This window comes from Sorex araneus, chromosome 2, assembly GCF_027595985.1.
Source record: "Sorex araneus isolate mSorAra2 chromosome 2, mSorAra2.pri, whole genome shotgun sequence".
Lineage (NCBI taxonomy): Eukaryota > Metazoa > Chordata > Mammalia > Eulipotyphla > Soricidae > Sorex > Sorex araneus.
The window spans coordinates 246427759-246452498 of record NC_073303.1 but is presented as its reverse complement, the minus strand read 5'-3'; the positions used below and the strand labels follow the sequence as shown (position 1 = coordinate 246452498).

Here is a 24740-nt window from a genome sequence, read left to right as displayed (position 1 = left end):
ACTGCACTCAACCTGTGGATACTTCACCCACTCTCATTGATCTTTCCAGAAGGTGTCTCTGTGCCGTGGACAACGTAACAGGGGCCGTGGAATTCCTCCTCCTGGGGTTTTCAGATAATCTCCAACTCCAGCCTCTCCTCTTCTGCCTCTTCCTGTCCATGTACCTGGTCACCATCACGGGGAACCTGCTCATCATCCTGGTCGTCAGCTCCGACCCCCACCTGCACACGCCCATGTACTTCTTCCTCTCCGTCCTGTCCCTGAGTGATGTAGGTTTTACCTCCACCACCATCCCAAAGGTGATTTGGGACATTCACACTCGGAGCAAAATCATCTCTTATGCAGGCTGCCTGTCGCAATTGTCTCTTTTTAGCCTTTTTGCTTTTTTGGACAGTGTCATTCTCCTGGTGATGGCATATGATCGATTTGTAGCCATCTGTCACCCCCTGCACTACTCCATCATCATGAACCCCCGCCTCTGTGGCCGGCTGTTCCTGGCATCTTTATCCTTCTGCTTCGTGAATGCCCAGCTGCACTGGATGATTCTCCTACCACAGACCTTTTGTACCCACGTGGAAGTTCCTCATTTCTTCTGTGACCTCCCTCAACTCATCAGACTAGCCTGTGGAGCCACATCCACCGACTACTTACTAATGTATCTTATCGGTGCTGTTCTTGGAGCTGTTCCAGCCACTGGGATCCTGTACTCTTACACAAAAATTGTTTATTCCATTTTGAGAATCTCCTCCACAGGGGGGAGGTCCAAAGCCTTCTCCACCTGTGGCTCTCACCTGTCTGTTGTTTGCTTATTTTATGGGACAGGCATTGGGGTGTACTTCAGCTCAACTGTTTTCCATTCTGCTAAGAGTGTTGCTGTGACCTCGGTGGGGTACACAATGTTTGTCCCTATGCTGAACCCCTTCATCTACAGCCTAAGAAACAAGGACATCAAGAGGGCCTTCCAGAAGCTTCTGAGTAGACCAGTGTAGACTCAGGAACTCAAATTGTTCGGGTTTTTTTTTTATAATATGGTTAGAAATGATCTCAAACCCACTCTCTGAAATGGTAAATGTGACTTCTTGAACACAAAATTTTGGAATATGGGTTTCCTGATACTCCTATCTGAACATAGCACAATTTATTTTGTTGGTTTTGCTTTGGGGCCACTCATGGGGATGCTCAGGAGTTACTCGTCGCTCTGCACCCAGAAACTGCTCCTGATGGTGCTCAGGCGACCCCAGGGGATGCCAGGGATCAAACCCAGGTGAGCCACATGCAAGACAAGTGTTCTACCTCTGTACTATATCTCTGGACCCAATGTAATTTTTTTAGCACTTCTTGATGGAAGTCTAGTGGGGCATATTTCTATAGGGCATATGTCCTAAAAACAACGTCATCCCGAATTCTATCACCCTCAAAAATCCTCTGTCTTTGGCAGCTACAACACAGACAACCTACAGAAATGAAAAAAAAAATATTTTCTATAAATATAAAGAATTGTGCTTATGGAGTTATCAACCACTCTCATACTCTGTTGCTTCTTTTTTGGGGGGGGTCACACCCAGTGATGCACAGGGGTTACTTCTGGCTCTGCACTCAGGAATTGCTTCTGGCGGTGCTCAGGGAGCCCTATGAAATGCTGGGAGTCGAACCCGAGTCGACTGCTTGCAAGACAAACTCCCTACCCACTGTGCTATCGCCCCAACCCCAGTTTTCATAAAACTTTGACTCTGATCAAATCTCCTAGTAAATATTTGTGTGAGCATGCGGAGTACTATGATCTTGGCTTCAAATAGAAAGTTCTGGATTTGGAGCCAGAGTAATAGGACAGTGGGCTCTGAATTAATTTGGGGAACCTCTCTCCTGATTCTCTGTCCTGTAATCATAATATTTTGTAGATCTATCCTGTCTTGATGTGATTGTTAACAAGAAGCCAATCCTTTGCAGCAGGGGTTAGGGGGGTATGATGAAATGTTTTCAACCAACATCTTCCCCCAAACTTTGAAGACACAGAAGTTCAGCAAGTATCCCAAGGACAGCTTTATGGGGAGATATTCAGGTTGGCTTAAAAGAAGTATCTGCTGCACATGGATAAATTAGAGGAAATATTTTTTATATGTATGCACATGAATCAAAGGGAACAATTAAAATTGGACTGTTATTCAAATAGACAAACCTCCTCAAATATAGAAATACATTGATATTAAAGAGAAAAATCTTTGCTTGAGTAAATAGACATTGTTTTGTATTTTTCCAGAGGAATGCATCATTTTATAAGATTTACATAGTTACTCAAAGTTAAATAGTCACAAATCCAAGTTGAAATTTATTACTAATCTTTAGAATTGGACCTCAGCATCAAAGTGCACAGGGGAGCTTTCTTTGGGAAGAAAGAGGTCTACACAGTCTAATTACATCCAATTCCCCCTTTCCTCACCAAGGCCCTCAGAGACTGGGCTAACAAGAAACACCAGATCTCAGTATTCATTCTGTGTACTGATCCCTGAAGGCCATGCAGGAGTAATTAGGAGTTAGCCCAGCAGCTCTTGGCAGTATTTCTCAGTGAGGCTCCTACCTGTGTTCCCTTTTACCACCATCACCTGTACAGGTTCATGCCTGACTTCTCCTTCCTCCCCGTCCCGAGCACAGAGTCTCAGCTCCCATCACTCACGAGGGAGGAGAGAGCTGGGGATCCCAGTTCCAAGCATGAGCCAGCAGAGACCAAGCAGAGACCAGTGAGTGGAGAGGGAGGTGCCGGGTGGGAAGGACAGTCCTGACTCTTGTCTCCTCACCCAGATAAGTGGGACATGGACACACACATGAGGGGTGCACCGTGTGTATCATTTCCGTGCAGACACGTGGGGAGCTCATGTTTGCTTTTCTGCTGCAGGGTTTCAGATCGCTCTCAAAATATCCTGCCCAACCCCCATTATCTCTAGCTTTCTTTTCGTGGTGTCTGATCTATCGGAAAGGAATCACCCCAAACTCTTCCCCAGGCAAGCCCACATGGTCATGGACCTGATGATAATCACTAAGAGAGGAACAAGAATATCAGAAAGCACAACTGAAGGTTTCCTTGCAACCATCTTTGATGACTACATTGTAGAGTTTGACATCTTTCTTCTTCCTATTATCCAAGGGGTGCGGGGCACCATGATCATTTTATGCTTGGACATTTTTACAATTAAGAGGAAAAATCACAGTATTTTTTTCCAATTTCCCAACATTTGTTAGTGAGAGTGTTCAATGTCTCTAGGTTTTAATGACATGACATGACCACACCAACATTTATTATTTTTAGTTGATTTTGTCACCAAAATAATTTAGAGGAAGTCAAGTTCCAATGTCATAGAGGTCACATTATGTTCACTGACAGTGCTAGCAAAGATTTGTCATTTTGATATATCTCCAGTTCATGCAAATTCTAGTCCTAGTGAATGTTTAACATCCAAAAGTAGTTGGAAACGGGTGGGGTCAAAAGACAGCTGGGAAATGTTAGTGTGATGAGAACTTTGAACATCTACACTTTCAATTAAGTTGAACATAGTATCATTGCAATGCAGGGCTATTAAACTGAATTCCCATCATTTACCACTATCCACATAGCTTAATTTTTTTCTATCTGAAGCTTTGCAACTTCCTTTACATCAAGGCCAACTATGGCGGGCCAGAGAGACAGTACAGTGGTAGTGGTTGGGCATTTGCCTTGCACAAAGCCAATCCAGGTTCGATCTCTGGCATCACATATAGTCCCATGAGTACCGTCAGGAGTGATTCCTCAGTGCAGAGCCAGGAGTGACTGCTAAGCATCGCTGGAAGTAACTAAAAACCCGAAACAAAAAATCAAATGTGGGGTCCAAAATAAATAGTAAATGACATGACTTAAAATTGTATTGAATTGGGACTCGGAATATAGATCCATGGTTAGAGTACTGTTTTTAGCTTAGGGTTTGTTTTTCGGTCCCTAGCACCACATGCAAATATACACACACACATACACACACACACACACACATATTCAAACACACATACACTTACTTTATCATCATACATAAAAAAACAGCAGTGATGAGGAAAATGAAGCAGACACTTCATTAAAGACTATTCACAGTCCCCAAAATACCATCGTACTGCCCTGAATTTGTATACAACACATGACTGCTTATTTTTTATTTTGCTTTTGGTGATCAGGACTTAATCCTGGCTCTGTGCTCAGGGGTCACTCACGGCATGACTCAGGGGACCATATGGGATGCCAGGGATCAAACCCAAGTTGGTCACATGCAATAAAAGCATACTATCCCTGCTCTGGTATCCCTCTGGGATTAACTGTCTATTCTAAAGGAGAAATGCTTTTTTCTTTATTTTTTTTACACACAGGTTTTCATGCTTACGTTTCAGTCATACAGTGATCGAGTACCCATCCCTCCACCAGTGCCCATTTTCCACCACCAATGGTCCCAGCATCCCTCCCACCACCCCACTCTGTCCCCTTCACCCCACCCTGCCTCTGTGGCAGGGCATTCCCATTTGCTCACTCTCTCTTTTTGGGTGTTGTGGTTTGCTACAGAGGTATTAAGTAGGCATCATGTTCAGTCTATAGTCTATTTTCAGCCCGTATCTCCCATCCCTAGTGGGCCCACCTAGCACCCTTTGCTTGGTGATCCCTTCTCTATCAGAGCTGCTTTTTCACCTAGCATGTGAGGTCATCTTCCAAGCTGTGGAGTACTCCTCTTGATACTTATCTCTACTATTCTTGGGTGCTAGTCTCCCATTCTGTTACGTTATATTCCACAAATGAGTGCAATCTTTCTATGTCTGTTCCTCTCTTTCTGACTCATTTCACTTAACATGATAGTTTCCATGTTGATCCACCTATATGCAAATTTCATGACTTCCTCTTTTCTAACAGCTGCATAGTATTCCATTGTGTAGATGTATCAAAGTTTCTTTAACCAGTCATCTGTTCTCGGGAACTCAGGTTTTTTCCAGATTCTGACTATTGTGACTATTGTGCTGCAATGAACTCTCACTTTTACTATACTTTTTTGCATGTCCAAGATATATTCCCAGAAGTGGTATTGCTGGGTCAAATGGGACCTCAATTTCTAATTTTTTGAGAAGCATCCATACTGTTTTCCAAAAGGGCTGAACCAGTCGGCATTCCCACCAGCAGTGAAGGAAAGTCCCTTTCTCTCCACATCTGCGCCAACACTGGTCACTTTTGATCTTTTGGATGTGTACCAAGGTCTGTGGTGTGAGGTGGTATCTCATTGTTGGTTTGATCTGCATCTCCCTGATGATTAGTGATGAGGAGCATTTTTTAATTTGTCTTTTAGCCATTGGTATTTCTTCCTTGAGAAAGTTTCTGTTCATTTCATCGCCCCATTTTCTGATGGGGTTGGATGTTTTCTTCTTGTGGAGTTCAACCAGCACCTTGTAAATCCTTGATATCAACCCCTTATCTGATGGGTATTGGGTGAATATCCTTTCCCATTCTATAGACTGTCTTTGTATTTGGTCGCTGTATCTTTTGAGGTACAGAAGCTTCTCAGTTTAAGATAGTCCCATTTGTTTATCTGTTTCCGCTTGCCTGGTCGGTGGTGAGACCTCTTTGAAGATACCTGTAGCTTCAATGTCGTGGAGGGGTTTTGCCGACCTTGTCTTCAATGTACCTTATGGATTCTGGTCTAATGTTGAGGGCTTTAATCCATTTTGATCTGACTTTTGTGCATGGTGTTAGGTATAAGTCTGAGCCCACTTTTTGCATGTAGCTGTCCAGTGTTGCCAGCACCATTTGTTAAAGGGACTTTCCTTGCTCCACTTTACATTTCTTGCTCCCTTATGAAAGATTTGTGATCATATATTTGAGGGTGTGTGTAAGGATATTCCACCCTGTTCCATTGTTCTACTGCTCTGCCTTTGTTCCAATACCATGCCGTTTTAATTATTACCGTTTTGTAGTAGAGCTTGAGGTTGGTGAAGGTGATGCCTCACATCCTCTTTTTCCCAAAAATTACTTTAGCTATTCGTGGGGGCTTGTTGTTCAATATGAATTTTTGGAGCGTTTGGCCCACTTCCTTGAAGAATGTCATAGGTATCCTTATAGGGATAGCATGGAATTTGTATAATGCTTTGGGAAGTATTGCCATTTTGACAATATTATTTCTCCCAATCCATGAACAGGGGATGTGCTTCCATTTCCTCATGTCCTCTTTTATTTCGTGAAGTAATGTCTTATAATTTTCTCTGTACAGGTCCTTCACCTCCTTAGTTAAGTTGATTCCGAGGTACTTGATTTTCTGAGGCATGATTGTGAAAGGGGTTGCTTTTTTCATATCACTTTTTTCTCTCTCATTATTTGCATGTATGAAAACCATGGACTTTTGGGTATTGATTGTATAGCCTGCGACTTTACTATACGAGTCTATTGTTTCGAGGAGTTTCTTGGTAGAGGCTTTAGGATTCTCTAAATATAATATCATATCATCTGCGAATAGTGAGAGCTTGATTTCTTCCTTTCCTATATGGATGCCCTTAATGTTTTTTTTTCTTGCCTTATCTCTATTGCAAGTACTTCCAGTACTATATTGAACAGAAGTGGTGAGACTGGGCATCCTTGCCTTGTCCCTGATTTTAGAGGGAAGGCCCTTAGTTTTTTCCCATTGAGGATAATGCTTGCTATAGGCTTGTGGTAGATGGCTTTGACTTTATATTGAGGAGGTTCCCTTCTATGCCCATTTTGGTGAGCGTTTTCTTCATGAACGGGTGCTGGATCTTGTCAAATGCTTTCTCTGCATCTATTGATATGATCATATGGTTTTTATCTTTTCTTTTGTTGATATGGTGGATTATGTTGATTGACTTCCGAATGTTGAACCATCCTTGCATCCCCGGGATGAATCACACTTGGTCGTGGTATATGATCTTTTTGATGAGTTGCTGGATTCTATTCGCTAATATTTTGTTGAGGATCTTCGCATCTGTGTTCATCAGAGATATCGGCCTGTAGTTTTCTTTTTTTGTAGTGTCTATGTTTGTTTTTGGTACTAGGGTGATATATACCTCATAGGAACTGTTTGGGAGTGTTTCTGTTTCCTCGATTTTCTGGAAGAGCTTGAAAAGAATTGGCAATAGATCCTTTTTAAATGTTTGGAAGAATTCACTAGTGAAGCCATCTGGGCCTGGACTTTTGTTTCTGGGGAGATGTTTGATCACAGTTTCAATTTCCTTGATAGTAATGGGTCTATTCAGGCATTCCAAATCATCTTGGTTCAGCCTTGGGAGGCTATAAGCATCCAGGAATTTATCCATTTCTTCTAGATTCTCTTCTTTTGTGGTGTACAGACTTTCGAAGTACTCTCTGATGATCTTTTGAATTTCTTTGGTTTCTGTTGTGATGTCCCCCCTTTCATTTCTGATTCGGTTTATTAGAGTTCTCTCTCTCTCTTTCTTTGTGAGTCTTGCTAGTGGTTTATCAATCCTATTTATTTTCTCAAAGAACCAGCTCTTAGATTCATTGATCTTTCAGATTGTTTTTTGGGTTTCCATATTATTGATTTCTGCTCTAAGTTTTATCATTTCTTTCCTTCTGCCTGGTTTGGGCTCCTTTTGTTTGTCCTTTTCTAAGGTCTTGAGCTGTGAGGTCAGATTATTTATGTGGGCCCTTTCGTCCATCCTGAGAAATGCTTGCAGAGCTATAAATTTTCCCCCTTAACACAGCTTTAGCTGTGCCCACAGGTTCTGGTAGCTCATGTCTTCATTCTCATTTGTTTCCAGGTACCTTTTGATTTCTTCCTTGATTTCCTCCCTGACCCACTCATTGTTCAACATTGAGTTGTTTAATTTCAGGTGTATGGTTTGGTCCTCAGTGTCTGTGCATGATTAATTTCTATCTTCAGTGCATCATGGTCTGAGAAGATAGTTGATACAATTTCTATCTCCCTGATTCTATGGAGGTATGCTTTGTGGCCCAGAGCATGATCTATTTTGGAGAATGTTCCGCGTGCACTGGAAAAGAACGTGTATTCTTTTTTATGGGGATGCAAAGCCCTGTATAGATCTATTAGCCCTCTCTTTTCTATTTCTTTCTTCAAGGCCAGTGTTTCCTTGCTGAGTTTTGATCTTGTTGCTCTATCCAGAGGTGATAAGGCAGTGTTGAAGTCTCCAACTACTATTGTGTTACTAGCAATGTCCTCTCTAAAATCGGTTAGCAGTTGTTTTAAGTATTTCGTTGGTCCCTCATTAGGTGCATATACATTTAGGAGTGTGAGTTCATCCTGCTATATGTATCACTTGATTAGTAAGAAATGGCCTTTGCTGTCCCTTCTAATCTTTTTCAACATGAAATCTATGTTGTTCGATACTAGTATGGCCACCTTGGCTTTTTTGAGGGAGTTGTTTGCTTGAAGGATTGTTTTCCATCCTTTGACTTTGAAACTGTGTTTGCTCTGACCATTCAGATGTGTTTCTTGTAGGCAGAAGAATGCTAGGTTCAGGTTTTTAATCCATTTTGCCACTCTGTGTCTCTTGATGGGTGCATTTAGACCATTGATGTTGAGAGAAATTATTGTCATGGAGTTTTGTACCATCTTTCTGTAGGAGTTTGTTGTGCTTGTAGGGGTTTTTCTTTTCTTACAGTAGCCCCTTTAGTCCTTCTTTTAAGTTTGGTTTTGAGTCTATGAGGTTCCTGAGCTGTTGTTTATTCATGAAATTGTGTATGGTTCCTTCAAGTTTGAGTGAGAGCTTAGCCAGATAAAGTATTCGTGGTGAGGCATTCATTTCATTGAACTATATCCCACCATTGTCTTCTGGCTTGGAGGGTTTCCTCTGATAAGTCTGCTGTAAATGTAAGGGGTGCTCCTTTGTATGTGATTTCTTTTTTTTACCTTGCTGCTTGCAGTATTGTGTCCCTATCCGTGGCATCCATCATTCTGACTATGATATGTCTTTGAGTCTTTTTATTAGGGTCTCTTCTAGCTGGCAACCTTCGGGCTCCTAGGATCTGGACATCTGCATAATCCAGCACTGGGAACTTTTCAGCAATGATTTCTTTAACTGTGGCTTTCTCATTAGGGTTGCCTCCCTGTCCTTCTGGAACTCCAATGATGTTTTTTTCTTTTTTATTAATTTATTCTTTTATTGAATCACCATGTGAAAAGTTACAAAGCTTTCAGGTTTAAGTCTCAGTTATACAATGCTCGAACACCCATCCCTTCACCAGTGCACATATTCCACCACCAAGAATCACAGTATACCTCCCCACTTCCCCCGACTTCCCCAGCTCCCCACCCCGCATGTGTAACTGGTAAATTTCACTTTACTTTCACTTTACTTTTATTACATTCAGTATTACAATAAAAAACTTACTATATTGATTTGGAGTTTCTCCCCCCTAAAGTCGATCTGCTGAAAAGAAAGCATTTGATAATTTGTTTTCCATTGCTGAGAATGAAGAGATATGAGGTTGAGAGGCCGCACTAGTAGCCACACGGGTTTTCGGTTTTGGATTTCTGTATTTTAGTATTTTAGTAACTAAGTCCAGAGAAATATCTGTCAGAAATTGCAACATTGTAAGCTTGTACCTCACAGCTACTTTATATTCCACATATGAGTGCAATCTTTCTATGTCTGTCTCTTTCTTTCTGACTTATTTCACTCAGCATGATACTTTCCATGTTAATCCAGTTATATGTGAATTTCATGACTTCGTGTTTTCTGACAGCTATGTAGTATTCCATTGTGTAGATATACCAGAGTTTCTTTAACCAGTCATCTGTTTTTGGGCACTCTGGTTTTTTCCATATTGTGGCTATTGTAAACAGTGCAGCAATGAACGTAGAAATGCAGATGTCATCTCTACTATACCTTTTTGCCTCTCCGGGATATATTCCCAGGAGTGGTATTGCTGGGTCATGATTCTTATGTTATTCCTCTTGGCATCATCCCCTAGGTCTCTGATTTGCCCTAAAGCTATTTTGAGGTCTTTTTCCAATTGTTTGTTGTAGCCTGTGGGCTTTCTGCTGCTCATCTTCAATCTCACTAATTCTATCTTCAGCTGTAGCCATTCTAGTGTTGAGGGCTCGCACTGTGTTTTTTATTTCGTCTACCAAGTCTTTTATTCGTGACATTTCTGAATATAGCTTTCCTATTTCTGCTCTCATTTCTTCCCATAATTTCTTCGCTGACTGCTCCATTGTTTCTTTAAGTTCAATGAACATTCTCAGAATTTCTCCTCTGAATTCTTTATTCGAGAGATTATATTTGTGGGAAATCTCTGCTGAGGCTTCTGAACTCTTTTCTTTGTCCTCTCCTTGCTGTGGGGATTTGTGCTGTTTCTTCATGCTGTCACATTCTATGGAGGTGAGAACTTCCAGTTCACTAGAGCTAATCTCTCTTTTTGTGAGGTTTCAATATTTTGGTGCAATTAAAAGCTAGTGGCTTATTTGCCTTTTGTGTTTGAGGTAGCTGAGGAGATCTCCACAAAGTTAGGTAATGGGGATTGAGGTGTCTGTCAAGTATACTAAAACGGAAACTAATTGCAGCCACCGCCCACGTAGACCACGCCCCCCGGTAGAGGAGGCCACACCCACTACCATAGAGGCCACGCCCCTTCTGGCCACTGGACATTGGGTTGAGATATGGTCCTGGGTCCCCTCGCAGAGCGCAGGCACGGAGGGCTGGGATGCTCAGTGAGGGGTGCGGGCGCACCTGAATCACTTTTTTCTTTAAAGGAATACCTCTACATATCTTTGTTTACTTTACAGACAGGACAAGCATTTTGCTATGATTGAGTTTGGGAAATCCTTAGACATCCTTGTCCCTCTCATTTCTTAATCTGGATATGGCAACATCAATGCCTGCAGAAAGAGAGTAAAAGCATATGATAGGACAGTTCAAGAGGAATGTTCATCATAACCATGAAATTAGAGCTAAAAGTGATTAGACTCACACATTATTACTGTGTTTTAGTAAATTGCTCAAGTCCATAATATAATCACCGCACTCAACATGCGGACACCTTCACCCACTCTCATTGATTTTTCCAGAAGGTGTCTCTGTGCCGTGGACAACGTAACAGGGGCCGTGGAATTCCTCCTCCTGGGGTTTTCAGATAATTTCCAACTCCAGCCTCTCCTCTTCTGCCTCTTCCTGTCCATGTACCTGGTCACCATCACGGGGAACCTGCTCATCATCCTGGTCGTCAGCTCCGACCCCCACCTGCACACGCCCATGTATTTCTTCCTCTCTGTCCTGTCCCTGAGTGATGTAGGTTTTACCTCCACCGCCATCCCAAAGGTGATTTGGGACATTCACACTCGGAGCAAAATCATCTCTTATGCAGGCTGCCTGTCGCAATTGTCTCTTTTTAGCCTTTTTGCTTTTTTGGACAGTGTCATTCTCCTGGTGATGGCATATGATCGATTTGTAGCCATCTGTCACCCCCTGCACTACTCCATCATCATGAACCCCCGCCTCTGTGGCCGGCTGTTCCTGGCATCTTTTTCCTTCTGCTTCGTGAATGCCCAGCTGCACTGGATGATTCTCCTACCACTGACCTTTTGCACCCACGTGGAAGTTCCTCATTTCTTCTGTGACCTCCCTCAACTCATCAGACTGGCCTGTGATGCTACCTTCACCGATTACTTACTAATGTATTTTATCAGTGCTGCCCTTGGGGCTGTTCCGGTCACTGGGATCCTGTACTCTTACACAAAAATTGTTTGTTCCATTTTGAGAATCTCCTCCACAGGGGGGAGGTCCAAAGCCTTCTCTACCTGTGGCTCTCACCTGTCTGTTGTTTGCTTATTTTATGGGACAGGACTCGGGGCGTACCTCGGCTCAGCTATCTTCCATTCTTCCAAGAATGTGGCTGTGACCTCGTTGGGGTATGCAATGTTTGTCCCTATGCTGAACCCCTTCATCTACAGCCTAAGAAACAAGGACATCAAGAGGGCCTTCCAGAAGCTTCTGGGTAGACCCTTGTAGACTCAGAAACTAGTGTTGTGTTTTTATAATGGTTAGAAATGGTTCAAAATGATCCCAAACCAACTCTCTGAAATTGGTAAATGTGTTTTCTTGATCACATAATTTTGGAACTTGGGTTTCATGTTTCTTGATACTCCTATCTGAACATAAAACAACTTTTATTTTGTTTTTTTTTTGCTTTGGAGCCACTAACAGGGATGCTCAGGAGTTACTCCTGGCTCTGTACCCAGGAACTGCTCCTGGTGGTGCTCAGGGGATCCTAGGGGATGCCAGGAACCAAACCCAGGTGAGCCGCATGCAAAACAAGTGTCCTACCTCTGTACTGTATCACCGGTCCCAGCATAATGTTTTATTTTAGCTCTTCTTTGATAGAAGTCTAGGGATGCGTATTGTAGGGTAAGAAATACGTCCTAAAAAACAACAACACCCCCCCTGAATTCTATCACCTTCAAAAACCTTCTGTCTTTGACAGCTACAACACAGCCATTCTACAGAAATGAAAAAAATACCTTCTAGAATATAAAAAATTGTGTTTATGGAATTATCAACCATAGTCAGACTCTGTTTTCATAAAACTTTGACTGACAAAATCTCCTGTAAAGATTTGTGTGAGCATGCAGAGTACTATGCACTTGGCTTGAAATAGAAAGTTCTGGATTCGGGGCCAGAGTAATAAGACAGTGGGTAAGGTGCTTGCCTTGCATGCAGCTGACCTGGGTTTGATGCCCAGCATCCCATATGGTCCCCTGAGCACCACCAAGGCTGATTCCTGAGCATTGAACCAGGGGTAAGCTGAGCATCTCTGAGTATGGCCCCCTGAGGAAAAAAGTAAGTCATGGGGGTGGAGCAATCGCCCAGCAGGGAGGGCGTTTGCCTTGCACACAGCCGAACCCGGATTCAATTCCCAGCATCCCATGTGGTCCCCTAAGTACTACCAGTTGTAATTCTTGAGTGCATGAGCTAGGAGTAACCCCTGTGCATCGCTGGGTGTGGCCCAAAAATTAAAAAATTAAAAAGTAAGTCATGGGTTCTATTTGTTGGGGGGGGGGGCGGCTACACAAAAGTACTGGGGCCACCAGGGTTGAATCCAGTGGTGCTCAAGATACCCTGCCTGGGGCTAAACTTGACTGGTTTTTTATGGTTTTATGGGTCACACTCAGAGACACTCAGGGGTTACTCCTGGCTCTACACTTAGGATTTACTCTTGGTGTGCATGGGGGACCAGAGGGGATGCCGGGGATTGAACCCAGATGGGCCTCGTGCAAGGCAAACACCCTTCCCTCTGAAATATTGGTCCAGAACCCTGGAACTGCACTTAGGATTCCGCATACAAAGCATAAGCCCCAGCCCTCTGAGTCAGTTCCCCACTCTCCCTCGTTCCTTCTCAGAACTAAGTGACACCAAACCCTCAGCCTTGAATTACCAAGAAGTTTGGGAGCAGAAGAGGTGAACTCACACCAACATAAGGACAGTGGTGGTCCTTGTGCATGGTGGTGAAGGTGCAGTGACTTTCGGAGAGCATCAATCCCTGATGGGCTCTGAATTAATTTGGGGACCTCTCTCCTGATTTTGTGTCCTATAATCACAATATTTTGTAGATCTATCCTGTCTTGTATGTGTTTGTCATCAAGAAGCCAATCCTTTGTGTCAGGGGAGAGGGGGAGGCTGAAATGTTTTCAAATAATATCTTCCCCAAACTTTGAAGTGACTGAAGTTCAGCAAATAGCTCAAGGACAGCTTTATGGGGAGATATTCAGGTTTGCTTAAAAGAAGTATCTACTGCACATGGATAAATAAGAGGAAATATTTTTCGTATACTATATATGTACATGAATCAAACATTATATGTACATATTATGTACAATCAACATGTACATGATTTATATGTACATAAAACAATTAAAATTGAACTATTATTCAAGTAGACAAACTTCCTTAAATACATAAATACATTGATCTTAATGAGAAAAATTCTTGCTTGCGCAAACAAAGATTGTTTTGGATTTTGCCAGAGGAATGCATCCTTTTGCAAGATTTACATATTAACTCTAAGGCGTCAAAATTAAAAAGTCATAAGTTCAAGTTGAAATTTATGACAGGATCTTTGAGATTGGACCTGAGAATAAAGTGCACAGGTGACCTTTCTTTAGGAAGAAAGAGGTCCACATATTCTAGGTGGGTTTTTTTCTTTTTGGGTCACACCTGGCAATGCACAGGAGTTAATCCTGGCTCTGCACTCAGAAATTACTCCTGGTGGTGCTCAGGGAATCATACGGGATATTGGAAATCGAACCTGGGTCAGCTGCATGCAAGGCAAATGCCCTACCTGCTGTACTATGACTCCAGCCCCATCTACACATTCTGTATCACTGTGATCACTGTCATCCCATTGTTCATCGATTTACTCGAGCGGGCACCAGTAATGTCTCCATTTGTCCCAGTCCTGAGATTTTAGCAGCCTCTTCTTACTCATCTTTCCCAATGATTGGAGGCTTCTTTCAGGGTCTGGGGAATAAGATCTGTTATTTTTACTGTTTTTAGCATATCGAATATGCCACGGGGAGCTTGCCATTATACATTACAAATGAGGGCATATGATAAATAAATCTAGATAAATGGGAGATAGCACAGCATGGGAAGGTGCTTGCCTTGCATACAGCAGAGCAGGGGTCAGTCTCTCTTAATACCCATGTGGGTTTCCCACTCCCACAAGGAGTGACTCCTGAGTGCAGAGCCCGGTGTAAACTCTGAGTACAGTGGGTAGGGCAAAAAAAAAAAAATCACATAGATTAAAATGCAAATGCCTAACTACCTCACTTTCTTCCAAACTTGATGGAATGTTACCTCAACAAGGTTTCCCTAATTCATTTTATTTTGGCTTTTGTTTTGTTTTGTTTTGTTTTTCTTTTTGGGTCACACCCAGCGATGCTCAGGGGTTACTCCTGGCTTTGCACTCAGGAATTGCTCCTGGCAGTGCTTGGGGGACCATATGGGATGCCGGGGATCGAACCCAGGTCGGCCGCGTGCAAGGCAAAAACCCTACCCGCTGTGCTATCGCTCCGCCCCCCACCCTAATTCATTTTTTTTCCCACCCTAATTCATTTTAAATTGCAAACCACTGCCTTCCCCAAAATTCCCAGTCATATCCTGTTCAACTCTAACCTTGTAGTTCTTATTTACAGAGGCAAACTTTTCCCCCCAGTGTTGGGAATGGAACCCAGAGCCTCACACATGCAAGGCAAGCATCCTACCACCAGCCGACATGTCTGGCTCCCTAATTGATAATTCAATGTTTCTTACTTGCTGGCATTATCATACTAAACTATAAATACAAGTAGGGCAGCTTTGTTCTCACTAACCTATCCCAAGTATCTATATCTGTCGTGAACAGTTTTGGGGTAATACCCAGTGGGCGCTCAGGGGGTACTACTGGTACGACACATTCTAATTACATTCAATTCCCCTTTTCCTCACCGAAGCCCTCAGGGACTTGGCTAACAAGGAGCCCTGGCTCTCACTATTCATCGTGAGTCTTGATCCCTCAAGGCCACGGAGGAGTAATAAGGACTCAGTCCCTCGGTCCAGAGGGTATTTCTCAGTGAGGCTCCTACCTGCGTCCCCTTTCACCGCCATCACCTGTGCGGGTTCATGCCTGACTTCGCCTTCCTCCCCGTCCCCAGCACGGAGTCTCAGCTCCCATCACTCACGAGGGAGGAGAGAACCGGGGGCCCCAGCTCCAAGCATGGGCCAGCAGGGACCCAGCAGAGACCAGTGAGTGGGGAGGGGGGTGCGGGATGGGAAGGACGGTCCTGACTCTTGTCTCCTCACCCGGACAGGTGGGACATGGAGACAGACATGGGGGTACCATGTGCATCGTTTCTGTGCAGACACACAGAGAGCTTGTGTTTGCTTTTCTGTTGGGGGGGGGTCTCAGATCTTTCGTGAAGAATCCTGCTCTCCCACCAGCTCCCACTGGCCTTGCCTGATGGCTGAATCTTTCACTCTCTTCCCCAAACACACCAAAACGTGCATGAATCAGGTGATGCTTATCATGTCTGTGACCAGGACAGCGACAATCATAGATTTTACTGACGGTTTCCTCAAGGCAGTCTTTGGGGAATGTGCTGGGGAGTTTTGCATATTTCTTTTGCCTAATCACCACGATCTGTGTCAGTAACATTCTCATTTTACTTTTCACCATCTGACACTGGCAAAGAACGGCATATTACTATCAATGAAGGGAACAAAAGTTCACAAGTGTCTATCTGTTTCTGTTTTAGAAACAAATTCTCCCTTCCTTACTCCCAACCTCTTTTCCCTAATGACTGCTCTTTCATGAAAATCATTGAACTATCCAAATGGTAGAAAGTTACCAAAATATGGGACTGGAGCAATAGTACAGCGCATAGGGCATTTACCTTGCACACAACCAACCTAGGTTTGATCCTTGGCATCCCATAAGTTCCCCTGAGCACCACTAGGAGTAATTCCTGAGTATAGAGAGTCAGTAGTAACCCCTGAGTATTGCAAGGTATGGCTGGGGACAAAAAATTTTACCCAAACACCATCTATTAAATAGGGGGTAGAGGGGCTGGAGCGATAGTACAGTGGGTAGGGCGTTTACCTTGCACGCAGCTGACCCGGGTTTGATTCCCAGCATCCCATATGGTCCCCCGAGCATCGCCAGGAGTAATTCCTGAGTGCAGAGCCAGGAGTCAGCCCTGAGTATCGCCGGGTGTGACCCAAAAAGCCAAAAGTAAATAAATAAATAAATAAATAAATAAATAAATGGTATAAAACTTAGGTGGAGTCTGCCTTTTTTAAAATTTATTCTTTTATTGAATCACCATGTGGAAAGTTACAAAGCTTTCAGGTTTAAGTCTCAGTTATACAATGCTTGAACACCCATCCCTTCACCAGTGCACATATTCCACCACCAAGAATCACAGTATACCTCCCCCCAGGTGGAGTCAGCTTTGGGCCTGAACAGAACACCGGAGCTGTGTTGGGCCAAGTCCACCTTCCCTTTCTCTCCTCGGGATTCTCCGGGGTTTGTACTGGGGTGGAGGGAGGTGAGTGAGAAGGGACTGACATTCATTGCTGAGCCCTCGCACCTGCAAGATGGTGCTATCTCTTGAGAACTAACACAAAACCACTATGTCAGTAACTCTGGAGCACAATAATCAATTTTCATTCATGAGCTCACAGGAGCTCACGTTACTTAGCCATAATTTACCTGCATATTGCAGGCACTGTTCCCGATTATTTTTTTCCCACTTTTTCTCGGCCTTTATGTTTGAAGTCATGAGGCACATTTTCTCCTTTTTTCTCAAGTCCTCTCTCCAGACTGACTTTTGTTTAGCCCCCGTGGAGGTGTTTTGTAGAAAAACCTGTAGCCAAGGCAGATAGAAGTTGTTGGTAACAGGGAATGTTCACTGGAATTGGTGTCAGGGGAATAGGGTGGGCACAAGGCCCTGAGAGAGGTCAAGGCTTCTTCCAGGGATGTGACTCTGACTGACAGGCAGGTAGCATCAGTATTATTATTATTATTATTATTATTATTATTATTATTGAATCACCGTGAGCTACAATTACAAAACTTTCATGTTTGAGTTTCAGTCATACAATGATTGAACAGCCATCCCTCCACTAGTGCACATTTTCCACTACCAATGTCCCTAGAATCCCTTCCCCACCCCCATCCCATCCCTTCTCCTGCCTCTATGGCAAACAATTTCCTTCTTACTATCTCTCTCTACTTGTAGGTATTATAGTTTGCAGTACAGATACTGAGAGGTCATCATGTTTGGTCCCTTATCAACACTCAGCGCACATCTCCCATCCCGAGCGATCCCTCCAACCCTCACTGACTTAGTGATCCCTTCTCTATCCCAGCTGCCTTCTCCCCCAGCTCATGAGGCAGGCCACCAACCGTGGAACAATCCTCCTAGCCCTCGTCTGTACTGTCCTTGCGTGTTAGTCTCATATTAAGGTAGCATCAGTTCTGACTTCAATAGCAGGACATGAAGCAGATTCATGTAATGCTCAAGGTTTGGAGGAAGAGCTTGGGTGACAAGATATTGCCAAGATATCACACCTTGGGTGACAAGATATGCCAAGAGATGTGGAAGTCAAAACAACATGAAGGTAGGAACTTCCTCTTAATGCCAAATGTTACCATTTTTATTTATGACTCAAGGTCATAAATACCCAAGGTGAGTGAGTATTAAGTGTCTGCCATTGAGTTTTTGAGAACTTTGTATGCTAATGAGGCAGGGAAATATAAGGATGGCAGTTCCAACTGGGAAGTTATATGTGTATTCTTTCCCTCTAATTTTAGTTTAGGAACATTTGATTATCTTTTCACCTAGAAATTCTTTCTCTAAATTGGAGTTCAAGAAGGACATTTTAAAGCTCAGAGTCTTTTACCTCAGTTCTGACTAGGTCTTAGGTATAATTTATTTTTATTTTTTGCTTTTTTTGTGGGGGTGGGTCACACCCAGCGATGCACAGGGGTTACTCCTGGCTCATGCACTCAGGAATTATTCCTGGCAGTGCTCGGAGGAACATAGGGGATGCTGAGAATTGAACCCGGTTGACTGCGTGCAAGGCAAATGCCCTACCTGCTATGTTATCACTCCAGCCCAGGTATAATTTATTATGGTTGAAAAACCTAGATTAAGAAATATGTCTTACTGTCGGGGCTGGAGCGATAGCACAGCAGGTAGGGCGTTTGCCTTGCATGCGGCCGACCCGGGTTCAATCCTCGGCATCCCATATGGTCCCCCAAGCACCGCCAGGAGTAATTCCTGAGTGCAAAGCCAGGAGTAACCCCTGAGCATCGCTGGGTGTGACCCAAAAAGCAAAAAAAAAAAAAGAAATATGTCTTACTGTAATAACAGAAACCTGAAATTTTTGATATGGGTGAAATCAGATTTCACAGAACAAATAAGCCCAAAAAGATCATGACAGCTTTAAACACAAACTCTAGTGAAAGTTTATTGAAAAATTCAGTTGTCTTAAAATATTTAGATCAGCAAAAGTTTACCCAAAAGAAAATAGACCTTTGGGAAAAGAGTAGCTAAATTAAACACAGAGTGGAAGTTATGCTACATATAATTAATATGAATAAAACTTCATTTATATATAGTTGTGAAAATATTTGATGAATAACAATAAACTCGATAATGATTTCTGCTTTCTGTACAGAGTTTAGTTTAGCAACTGATTCAATCATAGTTGTTTGCTGTGAAGTTTTGCTTCTGAATAAAAAGTCATCAAGCAAAAAAAATTAATAAATAAAAAATCGGAGTCCAAGTGAGCAAAGTGGCATACCTCCATTGATTTTCTTTTTTCCCATATACAATTTACCTTCTTTTCTATTTCCTTATTTTGTATTTATATTTGGTCATTGGGTGGTAGTTTGTTCTTCCTCTAGTTCTCTGATTTATAGATTTGTTCCTCTCATGCATCTCAAATTCTATTTGGGGGATAAGATCACATATTTTATCTTGTTGGTATACATCCAGTGATTCTCAGAGCATTCTCCTGGTTCTGTGCTCAAGAATCACTCTTTCTGGGGCTCAGGGGAACATATGTTGTGCCATGAATCAACAAGGGATGGCCATGTGCAAAGCAATTGCCTTAATCCACTCACTATCATTCTGGTCCCTTCAAATCATATTCTTTTTTTTCTTTCCTTCCTTCCTTCCTTCCTCTTTCTTTTTTTTTTTGAAGCATTTCCAATTTTTATTTTATTTTATTTATTTTTTATTTAAATTTATTTATTTTTAATTAGTGAATCACCATGAGGGTACAGTTACAGATGTACACACTTTCGTGCTTATGCTTCCTTTATACAAAGTTCGGGAACCCATCCCTTCACCAGTGCCCATTCTCCACAACCAGTAAACCCAGCATCCCTCCCACCCTCACCAATCCCATCTCCCCCCACCCCACCCTGTCACTGTGGCAGGGCATTCCCTTCTGTTCTCTCTCTCTAATTAGCTGTTGTGTTTTGCAATAAAGGTGTTGAGTGGCCACTGTGCTCAGTCTCTAACCCTCATTCAGCCCACAATTCCCTTCCCCCACATGGCCTTCGACTGCATTAAAGTTGGTGATCCCTTCTCTGAGTTGCCCTTTCCCCAGAATGTGAAGCCAGCCTCCAAGCCATGGAGTCAACCTCCTGGTACTTATTTCTACAATTCTTGGGTATTAGTCTCCCACTCTGTTATTCTATATACCATAGATGTGTGCAATCTTTCTATGTCTGTCTCTCTCTTTCTGACTCATTTCACTCAGCATGAAACTTTTCATGCCGGTCCACTTAAAAACAAAATTCATGACCTCCTTTTTTCTAACAGCTGCATAGTATTCCATTGTATAGATGTACCAAAGTTTCCTCAACCAGTCATCAGTTCTAGGGCATTCGGGTATTTTCCAGATTCTGGCTATTGTAAACAGTGCTGCGATGAACATACATGTGCAGATGTCGTTTTGATTATACTTTTTTGCCTCTCTGGGATATATTCCCAGCAGTGGTATTGCTGGGTCAAATGGGAGCTCAATATCTAATTTTTTGAGAATCGTCCATATTGTTTTCCAGAAGGGCTGAACCAGTCGGCATTCCCTCCAGCAGTGTAGAAGGGTCCCTTTCTCCCCACATCCTCTCCAACAGCGGTTGCTTTTGTTCTTTTGGATGTGTGCTAGTCTCTGTGGTGTGAGGTGGTATCTCATGGTTGTTTTGATCTGCATCTCTCTGATGATTAGTGATATAGAGCACTTTTTCATGTGCCTTTTGGCCATTCGTATTTCTTCCTGGGTAAAGTTTCTGTTCATTTCTTCGCCCCATTTTTTGATGGGGTTGGATGTTTTCTTCTTGTAGAGTTCAACCAGTGCTTTATATACCATTGATATTAACCCCTTATCTGATGGGTATTGTGTAAATATCCTTTCCCATTCTGTGGATAGTCTTTGTATTCTGGTCACTGTATCTTTTGCGGTGCAGAAGCTTTTTAGTTTAATGTAGTCCCATTTGTTGATCTCTGTTTTTACTAGATTGCTTAGTTCCGTGTCACCTTTGAAGATACCTTTATCTTCAATATCGTGGAGGGTTTTGCCGACCTTGTCTTCAATGTACCTTATGGTTTGTGGTCTAATGTTGAGGTCTTTAATCCATTTTGATCTGATTTTGTGCATGGTGTCAGGTCAAGGTCTAAGCCCATTTTTTGCATGTGGTTGTCCAGTTGTGCCAGCACCATTTGTTAAAGAGACTTTCCTTGCTCCACTTCACATCTCTTGCTCCCTTATCGAAGATTAGATGATCATACATTTGGGGTTGTGTGTAGGGATAGTCCACCCTGTTCCATTGGTCTACGGCTCTGCCTTTGTTCCAGTACCATGCTGTTTTCATTGTTACTGCTTTGTAGTAAAGTTTGAGGTTGGGGAGGGTGATGCCTCCCATCATCTTTTTCCCAAGAATTGTTTTAGCTATCCTTGGACATTTGTTGTTCCATATGAACTTTAAGATTGCTTGATCCATTTCTTTGAAGAATGTCATGGGTATCCATATAGGGATCGCGTTGAATCTATATAATGCTTTGGAGATTATTGCCATTTTGACAACATTGATTCTCCCTATCCACGAGCAGGGTATATGTTTCCATTTCCTCATGTCCTCTTTGATTTCATGGAGTAGCGTTTTATAGTTTTCTTTGTAGAGGTCTTTTACTTCCTTGGTTAAGCTGATTCCGAGGTACTTGATTTTCTGGGGCACAATTGTGAATGGGATTGCTTTTTTCATGTCCCTTTCCTCTGCCTCATTGTTTGCATATATGAAGGCCATGGATTTTTGGGTATTGATTTTGTAGCCTGCAACTTTACTGTATAAGTCTATTGTTTCTAAGAGTTTCTCAGTAGAGGCTTTAGGCTTCTCTAGATATAGTATCATGTCGTCTGCAAATAGTGAGAGTTTGATTTATTCCTTTCCTATCTGGATGCCCTTAATCTCTTTTTCTTGTCTAATAGCTATCGCAAGTACTTCCAATACTATATTGAAGAGGAGTGGTGACAGTGGGCATCCTTGTCTCGTGCCTGATCTGAGAGGAAAGGCCTTTAGTTTTTCCCCATTGAGGATAATGCTTGCCGTAGGCTTGTGATAGATGGCTTCAACTATCTTGAGGAAAGTTCCTCCAAACCCCATTTTGGCGAGGGTTTTCATCATGAAAGGATGTTGGATCTTGTCAAATGCTTTCTCTGCATCTATTGATATGATCATATGGTTTTTATCTTTACTTTTGTTGATATGGTGGATTATGTTGATTGATTTCCGAATGTTAAACCATCCTTGCATCCCCGGGATGAATACCACTTGGTCGTGATGTCTGATCTTTTTGATGAGTTGTTGGATCCTATTTGCTAGTATTTTTTTTTTTTTTGCTTTTTGGGTCACACCCGGCGATGCACTGGGGTCACTCCTGGCTCATGCACTCAGGAATCACCCCTGGCGGTGCTCAGGAGACCATATGGGATGCTGGGATTCGAACCCGGGTCGCCCGCGTGCAAGGCAAACGCCCTACCCGCTGTGCTATCACTCCAGGCCCCATAAAGAGATTTTTTTTTTTTTGCTTTTTGGGTCACACCTGGCGATGCACAGGGGTTACTCCTGGCTCTGCACTCAGAAATTACTCCTGACGGTGCTCAGGGGACCATATGGGATGCTGGGATTTGAACCCGGGTCCGCCGCGTGCAAGGCAAACGCCCTACCCGCTGTGCTATCGCTCCAGCCCCCTATTTGCTAGTATTTTGTTGAGGATCTTCGCATCGGTGTTCATCAGGGAAATTGGTCTGTAATTTTCTTTCTTAGTGGTGTCTTTGTTTGCTTTGGGTATTAGGGAGATCTTTGCTTCATAGAAACTGTTTGGGAGAGTTCCTGTTTTTTCAATTTCCTGGAAAAGTTTGAGGAAAACAGGCAATAGGTCTTCTTTAAATGTTTGGAAGAATTCGCCAGTGAAACCATCTGGGCCTGGGCTTTTGTTTTTGGGGAGGTTTTTGATTACAGTTTCAATTTCCTTAACATTGATGGGTCTATTCAGGTATTCCAAGTCTTCTTTGTTCAGTCTTGGGAGATTGTAGGAATCGAGGAATCCATCCATTTCTTTTAGGTTCTCCTGTTTTGTGGTATATAGACTTTCAAAGTAGTCTCTAATGATCTTTTGAATCTCACTGGTTTCTGTTATGATGTCCCCCTTTTCATTTCTGATTCAATTTATTAGGATTCTCTCTCTTTCTTTCTTTGTGAGTCTTGCTAGCGGTTTATCAATCTTATTTATTTTCTCGAAGAACCAGCTCTTTGTTTCATTGATCTTTCGGATTGTCTTTTTGGTTTCCATGTCATTAATTTCTGTTCTAATTTTTATTATTTCTTTCCTTCAATCTGGTTTGGGTTCCTTTTTCTGGTCCTTTTCTAAGGTCTTGAGTCATGAAGTCAAGCTGTCTATGTGGGCCCTTTCTTCCTTCCTGAGGAATGCTTGTAGAGCTATAATTTTTCCCCTTATCACGGCTTTGGCTGCGTCCCATAGGTTTTGGCAGCTCGTGTCTTCATTCTCATTTGTTTCTAAGTATTTTTTGATTTCTTCCTTGATTTCCTTCCTGACCCACTCATTGTTCAACATTGAATTGTTTAATTTCCAAGTGTTTAATTTGATTCTCCGTGTCAGTGAGTGGTTAGCTTCTATCTTCAACGCATCGTGTTCTGAGAAGATGGTTGATACAATTTCTATTTTTCCGATTCTATTGAGGTATATTCTGGGGCCCAGTACATGGTCTATTTTAGAAAATGTTCCGTGTGCACTGGAAAAGAATGTGTATTCTTTCTTTTTGGGGTGTAAGGCCCTGTATAGGTCTATTAGGCCTCTCTCTTCAATTTCTTCTTTCAGAGTCAGTGTTTCCTTGTTGAGTTTTGTTCTTGTCCATCTATCTAGAGGCGATAAGGCCATATTGAAGTCTCCGACTACTATTGTGCTGTTAGTGATGTCCTCTTTGAAGTCTGTTAGGAGTTGTTTTAAATATTTAGCTGGTCGCTCATTAGGTGCATATATGTTTAAGAGTGTGATTTCTTCCTGTTGTACATATCCCTTGATAAACAGAAAATGACCTTCTCTATCCCTTTTAATCTTTTTCAACCTGAAATCTATGTTGTCAGATATTAGGATGGCCACTCCAGCTTTTTTAAGGGGATTGTTTGCTTGCAGGATTGTTTTCCATCCTTTGACTTTGAGTCTATGTTTACTCTGTTTGTTCAGGTGAGTTTCTTGCAGGCAACAGAATGTTGGGTTTAATTTCCGGATCCATTTTGCCACTCTGTGTCTCTTGATAGGTGCATTTAGGCCGTTGACATTGAGAGAGATTAATGTGATGGGGTTTTGTGTCATCTTTCTGTGGGATTTGTTGTTCTTATGGGGCTCCTACTTGTCTCACAGTAGCCCCTGTAGACCTTCTTTCAAGTTTGGTTTTGAGTCTATGAAGTTCCTGAGTTGTTTGTCCGAGAAGTAGTGTATGTTTCCTTCGAGTTTGAGTGAGAAAGCTGGATAAAGTATTCTAGGTGGGGCATTCATTTCATTGAGTTTTTTTTCACTATGTCCCACCATTAGCTTCGGGCTCGGAGGGTTTCCTCTGACAGGTCTGCTGTAAATCTGAGGGGTGCTCCTTTGTATGTGATTTCCGTCTTTGACCTTGCTGCTTGCAGAATTGTG

General features: G+C 42.5%; 2 protein-coding genes across 2 annotated transcripts; both read left to right on the top strand.

Annotated features, from left to right (window-relative positions):
- Positions 1 to 233: 233 nt before the first annotated feature.
- On the top strand, positions 234 to 989 carry LOC101546131 (olfactory receptor 18-like). The gene has a single exon (XM_012934150.2). It carries the CDS (start codon positions 234 to 236, stop codon positions 987 to 989), a length of 756 nt encoding a protein of 251 aa, XP_012789604.2.
- A 10021-nt stretch (positions 990 to 11010) lies between these two features.
- LOC101545868 (olfactory receptor 7D4-like) lies at positions 11011 to 11988 on the top strand. The gene has a single exon (XM_055124723.1). The coding sequence runs from the start codon at positions 11011 to 11013 to the stop codon at positions 11986 to 11988; it is 978 nt and encodes a 325-aa protein (XP_054980698.1).
- The last annotated feature ends 12752 nt before the right edge of the window (positions 11989 to 24740 follow it).

What these genes read in the sequence shown, in the direction of transcription:
- LOC101546131 (XM_012934150.2), top strand. Translation starts at nt 234, where the DNA reads ATGTACTTCTTCCTCTCCGTCCTGTCCCTGAGTGATGTAGGTTTTACC.
- LOC101545868 (XM_055124723.1), top strand. Translation starts at nt 11,011, where the DNA reads ATGCGGACACCTTCACCCACTCTCATTGATTTTTCCAGAAGGTGTCTC.